We start from the raw sequence: 12,190 nt of genomic DNA, 5'->3' as shown, positions 1-12,190 counted from the left end.
ATGCTTGGGATCCCTGGGTGGCACAGCGGTTTAGTGCCTGCCTTTGGCCCAGGGCGCGATCCTGGAAACCCGGGATCGAATCCCACGTCGGGCTCCTGGTGCATGGTGCCTGCTTCTCCCTCTGCCTATGTCTCTGCCTCTCTCTCTCTGTGTGACTCTCATAAATAAATAAGAAATTAAAAAAAAAAAGTCAGATGCTTAATTAACTGAGCTGCCCTGGTGCCCCGTTTTTTTTTTTTTTTAAGATTTTATTTATTTAATCATGAAAGACACAGAAAGAGAGAGAGGCAGAGACATAGGCAGAGGGAGAAGGAGGCTCCCTGCAAGGAGCCTGATATGGGACTCCATCCTGGAACCCAGGCTTGTGCCCTGAGCCCAAAGCAGATGCTCAACCGCTAAGCCACCCAGATGTTCTTTTTTCTTTTTCTTTTTCTTTCTTTTTCTTTTTTTCTTTTTCTTTTTCTTTTTCTTTTCTTTCTTTTTATACTAGCTAGCATCCTAATGGGTGTGAGGGACTATCTCATTATAGTTTTGATTGGCATTTCTCTAATGATTTTTTTTCTCTAATGATTTTTGATGTTGACTATCTTTTTGTGTCAAATATCTCAGTTATTTTTTTGGCCATTCACATAGTTCTTCAGAGAAATGTCTATTCAAGTCTTTGCCCAGTTTTGAATTTGGTTGAATTTTTGGATGTTTAGAATTAGGAACTCTCTATATACTGGATATTAATCCTTTGTCAGACATATGATTTGCAAGTGTTTTCTTCCATTTTGTGAGTTGCCTCTTTACTCTTTTAATAATGTCTTTTTTTTTATAGTGTCTTTCAATACACAAAATTTTTCAGTTTTCATGAAGTCCAGTTTGTTTTTACTTTTGTTACCTATACTTTGGTATCATATCCAAGAAGTCATTACTAAATTCAGTGTCATAACACTCTTGTACTTTATTTTCTTCTAAGAGTTTTATTGTTTTAAATCTTATACTTAGGTTCTTGATCCATTTGAGTTAATATTTGTATACAGAGTAAAGTAAGGGTCCAGCTTTGTTCTTTTGCATGTGGATATCCACTTTTCCCAACATCACTCTTTGAAGACTTCCTTTCCGTATTGAATGGCAGCACCCTTGTCAAAAACATACATGTGAGGATTTATTTCTGGGATCTCTATTTTATTCCATTTGTCTATATGTCTGTCTTTCTGCCAACATCACTGTTTTGATTATTATAGCTTTGTACTAGGGAATAAATCAGAAAGTGTGAGTCTTCCAGTTTGTTCTTATTTTTCAAAATTGTTTTGGCTATTTGGAGTCCTTTGGGATTCTATATGAATTTTAAGATGGGTTTTTCTGTTTCTGTAGAAAATATTTTTGGGATTTTGATAGGAATGGCATTGAATCTGTAGATTACTCTGGGTAGTATTGATAATTTAATAGTAAGATGGCCTCTGATCTGTGAACATGACATGTGGTTGCATTTATTTATGGCTTAAGATTTATTTCAGCAATTTTTTTTTAGTTTTCATTTTACGCCTTACACTTCCTTGGTTAAATTAATTCCTAAGTATTTTATTCTTAATGCTGATATAAATGGAATTGTTTTCATGATAATCCTTTCTCATTATTGTTTATGTACAGGAATGCAGTTGATTTTTGTGTGTTGATTTTTTTATCCTACTACTTTACTGAATTCATTAATTCTAATGGTTTGTATCTAATTTTTTTTTAATATATTTTTTATTTATTTATGATAGTCATACAGAGAGAGAGAGAGAGGCAGAGACACAGGCAGAGGGAGAAGCAGGCTCCATGCACCGGGAGCCCGATGTGGGATTCGATCCCGGGTCTCCAGGATCGCGCCCTGGGCCAAGGGCAGGCGCCAAACCGCTGCGCCACCCAGGGATCCCTGTATCTAATTTTTAAAGTTTCTTTATATAAGATTATATTTGCAGGGAGATAAATTTTACTTCTTTTTTAATTTAGATGCTTTTTATTTCTTTTTCTTGTCTAATTGCTTTGGTTAGGCCTTCCAGTACTGTGTTGAATAGAAGCAGTAAAAATGACCATTCTTGCCTTGTTTCTGTCTTAGAGAAAAATCTTTCAGTCTTTCACCATAAAGTATATGTCTGCTGTAAAATTTTTATATATGGCTTTTTATTATGTTGGGGTGCTTTTGTCCCTGACCTTTTAAGTTCCCTGAAAGTTACTTCAGCCAGAGAGCAAGGGCTTGCAACAGTTGGGTGAGATATACTAACAATGGCTGCCTGCCTTTTTCATTTCTGTGATCAGAAGCAGCAGTCAGTGATCAGAGCACAAATCTCTGGTATTTGAAGGACCAGGGTTCTTCTGTCCACCTTGGTGCCTTTAACTTGTTAGCAAGCTGTTAGGGGAAGATGTACAGACCTGCCCACCACATGGGTGGGGGTGAGGTTGGGTGTTGCTACTGTGCTAATAATAGCTGAAGTTTACCAAAATTAACCAACATTAACTGTAGTTTACTGTCCAAGGTCTTCGCTGGAAGTTGCCAGCATTCAGCAAACTTCAGAATTCCAGAATGAGTTATATCCAGTAAGTTGTTTTCTAGGTGTGGAGACAGATTCATGGTGATTCCTGTTTTTCCATCTTCCTAGAATCTTCCATAGGGTCTTTGAGCTTTACCTCGCCTTTACTTTTTTCTTTTCTCAAAAAAGTCATGCCAGTCTGACTTCTTATATTAAGAACTTGGTTAATTCCATTGTTTTTCCTCTTCTTTTAGCATCGGTTGTATTTTAAAGGTTTTTTTCAATTTCACAATGTCTCAGAACAGAAGATTAATAGATTTTAGTTTATTATTCTAAGAAAAAGATTGATGATGTTAGTTATAGGAAAATGTTAGCATTATGTGTCCTATCTTGTCTTGTAAAAGTGGTATAAAAATGAGGACCATATTTTAATTAAACACCAAGCACTTATTGACCCACTCACTGCTTTAAACAAGACATTATATTATGCCCTTGTAGGAATGTACAGATGCTGGGTCTTTCTATCAAGGTCTTTCAATATATTTTATCTATATCTAGATATCTAGATATAAAGGAACTGTAATTTCAAAAAGCAAAGTGAAAACCCTAAAACTGTACATGTGTTATAATGGCAGCAATATGTATAAAAACCAAACTAAGAATCTACATACAAAAAAAAAAAACCTGAAAAGAAATAATTCAAAATGTAAATAGTTGCTAACTGTTGAGTTGTAGGAATATTTCTGATTTTTTGTTTCTCTTTTGTTTCCACCTTGTGATATTTTTCACTTTTTCTGTAACAAATAATTGCTAATCAGCATGTATTTCTCTTAAACATTTTGTTTACAGTAGTTAAATGGAGCTTGAAGTATGTTTCACATTCTTAGTGGAAAATCAGTTATGTAAACCATATCGATTTTAAGTTTTATTTTATTTTATTTTTTTTTTCGATTTTAAGTTTTAATGAATGTCATTCATATTTCATTTGCCAACATGTATTTTCAAAAATCAACCTGAATACATGAGCATACACTTTTGTTACTATTCATGTGTAATTAGTATTCTTTTCTTTCTCACAGAAATCTCTCCAATGTGGAAGAAATTGGGACTTGCTCATATATTAATCATGTCATCACTATGACAACACTCTATATTCAGCAAGTAGGTGAATTAATATATTCCTTTTGTTGCTTTACTGAGAGTAACTAAGTTTTACTTTTTTTAATATTTACTATTAGTAAAGTTAAATGTTTTTAGAGGAGGTAATAAGTGAATTAAAATTACTGTTAGGTACTATATATTTCAGACATCTTAAATGTTTTATCTAAAAGTAGGAAGCAATAATTAATATACTTATTTTAATTAAAAATTAAAGTTTTATAAATGGCTTTTTATAATGACATAATTTGTCAATATATGTATTATATATTATTACCATCAAATAGCCCTCTTAGTGAAAAGATACTTGCTTTTGTTACTCATTTGAAACTCTTCCTAGAAAAAAAAAAGAAAAGAAAGAAAGAAACTCTTCCTAGGCCATATTTAAAATTTGAAAAATTATATCCAGTCCGTATGATTAACTGACCCTTTAGACTCAATTGGAATTCAGGTTTATTTGAATAAAAATGATTTATTAGATTATTAATGAAACATGTTGCCTTTTAATGATGTAGATAAGAATGTTATACCATTTCATATTTTTAACTAAATATAATTTTTTGTTTACTTTCAGTTAAAAAGCAAAAAAAAAGAAAAGGAATTGGCAGATCAGACATCTATTGAAGAATTTGTGATCCATGCATTGGCGTTCTGTGAAAGTTTATATGATCCATATCGGAATTGGAGGCATAGAATTTCAGGGTATGTCTTATAAATCATATTGCTTATTTAAAACCTGAATGTCAAAAAACAAAACAAAACAAAACAAAAAAATAAAACCTGAATGTCATAAATATTTGTAATTTTTTAGTGTAGGTCTTATTCTCATGACAGAAATATGTAAGATGTGTATAAGACCCCTATCTCTATCTCTGAGATAGAGAACTGTGTTGGAAGTAATGAATTCGTGAAAATGGCCACCTCCAGATAATAAATTTACTCTGAACCTTTATTTTATAATGCAATTGAATGCTAAGAATCTGATAGGAAAATTTCAAAGTACAGTAACATCAAGTAGAGTATACATATTTTTCAAGGAAGTTCTCTTCTTTTAAGCTTCTTTCATAGTATGAAATGATTTTTTAACAATATTTTGTCTGGGGCAGCCCCGGTGGCGCAGTGGTTTAGCGCCGCCTGCAGCCCGGGGTGTGATCCTGGAGACCCGGGATTGAGTCCCACGTCGGGCTCCCTGCATGGAGCCTGCTTCTCTCTCTGCCTGTGTCTCTGCCTCTCTTTCGCTCTCTCTGAATAAATAAATAAATCTTTAAAACAAAACAAAACAAAACAAAAAAACAATATTTTGTCTGCTTTGTGTGTGTGTGTGTGTGTGTGTGTGTGCACACGTGTGTGCGCATGCGTGTGCATGCATGCCTGGAAAGAATTTTATTATAAGCAGTTACCTCATGTGATTTTAGAGCCGGACAAGCCCAAATCTGCCATGTGGGCTGTCAGGCTTGTGACCCAGGAAAGCTAAAGCCTGGTTGCAATCTGAAAGCTGGCAAATAGAAAGCCAGTGTTCTCGTTCTCTAGTCCAAATGTAGTCAGGCTGGAGACCCTGAGGTGATGATGGAGGTGAAGTCCAAAGACAGTCTGCTGAAGAATTCCCCTTTGCTTAGAGAAGCTAATTTTGTTGTTCTACTCAGTCTTTTCGCTGATTGATTGAGGCATTTTGTAGCCGGTAATCTCCTTTATCCATATTTCACCAGTTTAAATGTTAATCTCATCCAAAAACACCCTCCCAAGTTGACACATTAAATCAACCATCACATTGTTCTAATACTTTTCTTGACTGTTCATTAACAAGAAGGAACTAATGACCTTCTGAATACTTCATTTTTTCCTCCCACCCCACCATAGGAACAGCTTGAACCAGAGTAAATAGGTACTTACTGTCTAGCAGGAGTCCTGCTTTATTTTTTATTTTTATTTTTATTTTTTTAATTTATTTATGATAGTCACAGAGAGAGAGAGAGAGGCAGAGACACAGACAGAGGGAGAAGCAGGCTCCATGCACCGGGAGCCCGATGTGGGATTCGATCCAGGGTCTCCAGGATCGCGCCCTGGGCCAAAGGCAGGCGCCAAACCGCTGCGCCACCCAGGGATCCCCAGGAGTCCTGCTTTAAAGAATAGATAAAAATAATTTGTACTTATTTAAATCAAAAAGCCTAAGCAGTACCTAGCTTTTGCTTTCAGTGCACTTATGTTGTTGGGAATTCATTTCTCTAAAATTTGTGTCAAGTAAACAGTTCTTCTATAAACAATTTACTTAGTATTGAATACTTCCTTGTCTGTTGAGCTTTAATAGATCTCTTTTCCCCAGAGAGAAAGTGCTTTGAATTTTCTTTGGCAAAGATATTTTATCAGTCAGGATAAGACAGATGATGTTGCAATAACAAACAAGGGATTAGAATAATAAAGGTTTATTTCTTGTTCATGCTGTTTGCCATCATTGGCAAGAAACCCTCAGTCATCACAGTCACACAAGATCCCAAGCTGACAGAGCAGCAAGCATCTAAGGCTTTGCTAGTTACCACATGGGAGAAAAGAAAGCTCTGAAATATCTCACGTTAGCAATTTAATGCTCTCATCTGGTCATGACACATTTTGTTTTCATTCAGAACTCATTGGTCAGAATTAATCCCACATCACCATCTACCACAGTGAGATCAAGAAGTTCCACTCTGTGACTAGAAGGGGTAGGCATTAAAGTAATTGGCAGACTGTACTGTCACTACCTTTCGCCTCTGCCTGAGCACTGCTCATGACTCTTTGAAGATTGTAAGAGGCACATAATAGCGTTCCATTTGTAGCCTTTCTACTCATTTATCACTTTGGTTCTTGACTAATCCATGTTCTCTCTCTCTCTCTCCCCCCCCCCCCCCCCCAAAAGGCTTTATTATTTACAGAAGTGAGGGAATCCTTCTTGTCTACTGCTTTCTCATTGCTGCCAGGACATTGCTTAGCTCCTCTCCCCTTTTGGTATGGACATGTGTCTCCATACTTTACTTTTCTTGATGAACTTGAGGGTGCTCTTGTCCTTGGAGACCTTGCACAGCTCCGTGGCATAGTGCTCACATGGGGCGAAGCCACAAACCTCTCGATCATGTCCTGCATAAGCTTGGTGTGCTTGGTCAGGTGCCCATGGTGGTGGCTGTTGCCTCGGCTTGCTCACATTCTTTGTCACCTTGTAGCCCTTGTTGAGGCCCATGTCCATAGGGTTGGAGACCTATGGCTACTGCTTCTCCATGGCTTTCTGGTGGAAGCCAATATTCTCTATTTTGACATTAATGCTAGGGATTTCTTAAGGAAATTCTATCTCTTTTTTCACTCTTGGTACTTCCCCATCCTCTGCCTCAGATCTGTCAGTAATGGCAAATCTAAGATAATGTTTTAAGTTTTGAAATAATGACAAATAGTTTTTCTTTATAGATAGCAAGACATATAGAGAGGAACATGAGATTAGTCTGAAAATGACAGAGAAGAGGCTTTTAGAGTATTCTTAAGAAGAAGAAAAATGAAGTTAAAGTTGGGAGGAGAGAAGATATAAAAAAGTAGATCTGACAACAAATTAAAACAAAGTTGGTAAATGAAAACAAAAACAACTTTGAGAAACAAAAACAAGAAGAAATTTAAATACTATAGTACAGAAAGAGAATTCTACATGTATAAGGTGACAACAGGAAGAGGAACAAAGAATAGAGGATGAGTGGTGAGATTTCATGAATGTGTGCAATAATATCCATGCCAGGAATTATGCTGGAAGCTGTCCCTGTAATATCTCTAATAGGCATAACAATTTTACTGATGATAGTAGGAAATGCTTCAGAGGTAACTGGTAAAGCAGAGGTTTAGACTTGGATTTCTTTGACTTCGATAGAGAAATGAAACATACTACAAATAATCATGGAATTAGAAAAAATCTATAGCTCATGGGAGACCTAAACAAGGGAGCAATAGCAGTAACTTACATCTTATGTATTAATCTAATTCTGAAGTTAAGTGTAACATAGAATGTACATATTTTCTAATTTATTGTGTTTGTTGCTTACCAAAACGACTAAAAGAGATTAGAAGAATATAAATCAAAATTATTCCAAATACAGAGCCATTTGAAAGTATGTTTCCTTGGGTGCCTGGGTGGCTCAGCTGGTTAAGTATTCTACTCTTGGTTTCAGCTCAGGTAGTCATCTCAAGGTCCTGGCATTGAGCCCTGTGTTGGGCTTTGTGCTCAGCAGGGTGGTGTCCATCTCTGTGTAATTTGATTTAATCATTAATAGCTCAGTTTTGATTCCCTTTGTATCATCTTACATATTTAGAAAGATTTTTCGTGGGGCACCTGGGTGGCTCAGTCAGTTAAGCATCTGCATCTGGCTCAGGTCATGATCCTGGAGCCCCGCATCAGGCTTCTTGCTCTTTAGGGAGTCTGGTGCTTGCTTCAGCAGCACATATACTAAAAAATTGTAGGCAGTCTGCTTCTCCCTCTCCCTCTCCCTCATGTGTGTGTGCGCATGCTCTCTCTTGCTTACTCTCAAATAAAATCTTAAAAAAAAAAAAAAGGTTTTCTTAAGTGGAACTAAAATAGATGTAGGAAAAGAATTCCTCCCTGAAAAGGACTTAATCATTCAAGCATTTATTTAAAAATATATTTATTGAGTTTCTACTTTGTGCCTAGTGTAGGTACAGTAGGACTCATTACCTGCCCAAAGAGAAAAACAATTTAATTAGACTAAGTTATGCCCTGGGGCTCCTTCTGGCCAAATCTGGGACAATGTATATATGAAAATAATTAATTGCCGTAAAGAATTATGAATGGAGCACCTGCCTGGCTCAGTTAGTAGAGCATGTGACTCTTGTTCTCAGAGTCATGGATTTGTGCTCCACATTGGGCGTAGAGTTTACTTAAAAAAAAAAAAAAAGAATTATAAATCATTGGGGGAAAGGGAATTAATGAGTCCATACCAGTGATAGATGATAGGTAGGTTGATGGATGGATTGATAGATAAGATGAATGGTTGGATGGATGGATGGATGGATGGATAGATACATAAAGGGAGAAGAGGACCCTTGCTTATAGTATAGAAGGCCAAGTGCCAATTAGTAAATACTAATTGGAAAAAAAATCAGCATTTTACACAAATTATAGGAAAGATATGGATCAGGTTGCTAAATCTAGGGGAAGTTTTGATAAGCAGCATGATTTTTGCATGGTTTTAAAATGTTTACCCACAGATTACTTACTCGTTGCAAAGGAAAAATTAGTAATTATTTTGTATAGTACTGGATAGTACATTGACTGGATGATCAAAATTGCCATCAGTGAGAAGCAGATGGACACCTGTGCCTCTGTGATACTCTTGGTTTTATAGTATTCCAACCATGAATGTATAAGCTGAATCTAATTGTATGGAAACATCAGGCAAACCCAAAATGAAGAACATTATAATGAATTAAAGGAGGGAATATGGGACAACATTCTTTTTTTTTTTTATTTTTTTATTTTTATTTTTTTTAAATTTTTTATTTATTTATGATAGTCACAGAGAGAGAGAGAGAGAGAGAGAGAGGCAGAGGGAGAAGCAGGCTCCATGCACCGGGAGCCTGACATGGGATTCGATCCCGGGTCTCCAGGATCGCGCCCTGGGCCAAAGGCAGGCGCTAAACCGCTGCGCCACCCAGGGATCCCGGGACAACATTCTTTAAAAATGTCATAAAGGTTGTGTAAATATTTCAGATTGAGGAAGGGAAAAGATACATGACAGCTAAATGTAATATCTGGACAGGAAGTTGTACTGAGGGGCAAGAAAATGCTATAAAGGATACTGATAGATCAGTTGATGAAACTGGATTATGAAATGATAGATAAATGTATTAATGTTAAATGTATTGAAATTTATAATTATACTATGTTGTGTAAAACAGTATCTGTATCCTTAGCAAATCTTAACTAAAGTACTTAGGAGTTAAAATGCCAGAATATACATAATTTCCTTTTAAATGTTCTGAAAAATAGGGCAGCCAGGGTGGCTTGGTGGTTTAGCGCCGCCTTCAGCCCAGGGCGTGATCCTGGGGACCTGGGATTGAGTCCCACATCGGGCTCCCTGCATGGAGCCTGCTCTTCCCTCTGCCTGTGTATCTGCTTCTCTCTGTGTCTCTCATGAATAAATAAATAAAATCTTTAAAAATAAATAAGTGTTCTGAAAAATATATAATTTTCCTTTTAAATGTTCTGAAAAAAATACATTTCGTATGTAGGTGTGCATACATATATGCATAATATGTGTATAAAAATATGTGTGCACTTTATAATAGAGAATAAACAAATGATAAAGGATTTGGGATAAAATTTTAACAATCAACCTGGGTAAGATACATTTGAAGTACTTTATACTATTTTTATTCTTGTAACTTTTGCAAGAGGTTGAATTTATTTCTATATTAAAAGTTAAAGAAAAATAGGCACATCCGAGGCATGATGGCAGCATAAAACAGAAGCACAAAATAATTGACCAAGGACATGAACTTAGAAAACTGAAATGCAAAATGTTTTGCAGCCCTCATAAGTTGGTATGTATTAGCATCTGCTAGGTACCAGATGCTTGACCCAAATATCAGATAATAGTGCAACGAGGAAGTATGCTGTGTTCTAAAACTAGTATAAGACTAAGTTCAGTTTTAGCTGTTCTGGCTTTTCCAATTGAAAATGTGTAGTACAAACTACTCATGCCTTAATGTTTGTGATACATATAATAGTTTCCACCCCTTTTATTAATGTTAGTATATTAAATGTTACTACAACACTAATGGGAATTATTTATGTTCATATGTTACATCTAATACAGGGCCTTTAGAATTAGTCCTTAATCACAGATTGCAGGAGTACATTTTCATTATGTTACTATAGTGAGAATGTTTGCTGTTTGTAGCACAGGATATTTGGATAGGATAGATCTAATCAGTTCATAGCATAACTTTAAAAAATGTGCAAAATGTAAACAATGTGAATAATTTCATAGAAAAACTTAACTGAAAGCTAAATCATCCTTTTAAAATTAATTTTTCTACCACATTACTGAAATTTTTTAACATCATGACTAAATTTTCAGTTTGAAACTCCAGCAATATTTGTATTCTCTTAAAGGCATAAAAAAAATCTCTATACTGGTCTTAATTAAATAGAAAGATCCAGTAATGTTCTAGGATATTATGTTTGAATTTAAAATAAATAAAATATCTGATCAATCATCTGCCTTCTCCACAACGAAAATAGTCACAGATTTGAAAAGCAGAGCAGTAGCAAATAGTGTCTAATACGATTTCTAGTGAATCTGGATATTAGATCTGGATCTTAGAACTCTTAAGTCTGTCATTACTGAATCCAGCTGTGTCTATCTTACTTGGCTTATTCTGTGACCAATTGACTTTTCTTTCTAGCTTTGACTATAAGGAAAATAATTTTAGATCTCAGTTATGGTTGTTAAGTCATATTAATCCATTGCTTTAAGAGTATATCATATATAGATGTATACAATTTCTGTGTGGCTGTTTGTCAAATATTTTTCATTTTTGTTAGCTTTATCTTACAATGTTAAGAGTTTTTTCAGGATATGAAAAAAATGAGTTTTTTGGTTTTTGTTTAATTTTCAGCAACCAGTCGGATGTATCACTGTAACAATAGTCTCTATTACCCAATCCCCACACTGCCATACCCATCTAAGAGACTCATTTTATGTTGAATTGAAATGATCTTGGTAAAAGGACGTGCTATTTGTGTTGGCTTTACCAAAGTCTGTAGAAATATTTCAGCCATCAAAACTAGTGGGAATTGTCATTAAAAATAAAAATAATCCTAGCCTATACTAGATCTACATTAAGTTAAAATGGAAGAAGGCAGTGGAATGGATTGTATCCAGATAAAATTTCAGAAAGTGGCAAAGAATGGCCTGATTTCTGATGAGTTTTATTTGCATTGTGGTAATAAGCTATAGCTTTAGATGTCAAATTAGCAGTACTGCTGAACAAATAACTACATATTGGAAATTTTAAATGCCTAGTTCCTTTTATTTGGAGACTTAACCTGGCTGCTTTGTTGCACTGTTGTTAAGCATTTAAAAATTTTTTGCTTATGTCAGAAGAAATCCTTTCATTGGTGAGCATTTAAATTATAGGTGAGACTTCCTTTTCAAGATTATGCCAATCCTAGAGATTATTGTAATATTATTATTATTGTAATATGTATTGTTCAGTATACAAATAAAAAATAATATGTTAAATTTATTTTATAATTGTTTCTGTAATTATTGCCATCTTGCCCATGTTATAATATGGTATTTTTTTTATAATATGGTATTAATTTTTTTTAACTTCTTTTTAATGATAGACGAATCCTTAGTACTGTGGAAAAGAGCAGACAGAAATATAAACCAGCTTCTCTCACAGTGGAGTTCGTCCCTTTCTTTTATCGTAAGTATTAATCCTACTTTCTCTTTGATTTTGATGTTATTCTGATTACTTTTTATTTTTTTATTTTTTTGATT

General features: G+C 35.0%; 1 protein-coding gene across 11 annotated transcripts in view; it reads left to right on the top strand.

Annotated features, from left to right (window-relative positions):
* Positions 1-12,190, top strand: part of NBEAL1 (neurobeachin like 1) — a 178,064-nt gene that overhangs the window by 33,415 nt on the left and 132,459 nt on the right. For all 11 annotated transcript variants that reach the window (XR_013372903.1, XM_077885015.1, XM_077885017.1 and 8 more), the window contains 3 exons: positions 3,578-3,659; positions 4,231-4,358; positions 12,034-12,116. Coding sequence is in view for 10 of the 11 variants with exons in the window: in XM_077885015.1 (XP_077741141.1) it covers positions 3,578-3,659; positions 4,231-4,358; positions 12,034-12,116 (293 nt within the window). In the remaining variant the exon portion in view is untranslated. The remainder of the gene's footprint in view (positions 1-3,577; positions 3,660-4,230; positions 4,359-12,033; positions 12,117-12,190) is intronic.

This window comes from Canis aureus, chromosome 36 (genome assembly GCF_053574225.1).
Source record: "Canis aureus isolate CA01 chromosome 36, VMU_Caureus_v.1.0, whole genome shotgun sequence".
NCBI classification, from domain to species: Eukaryota; Metazoa; Chordata; class Mammalia; order Carnivora; family Canidae; genus Canis; species Canis aureus.
This window is presented reverse-complemented; position numbering and strand designations above follow the sequence as displayed.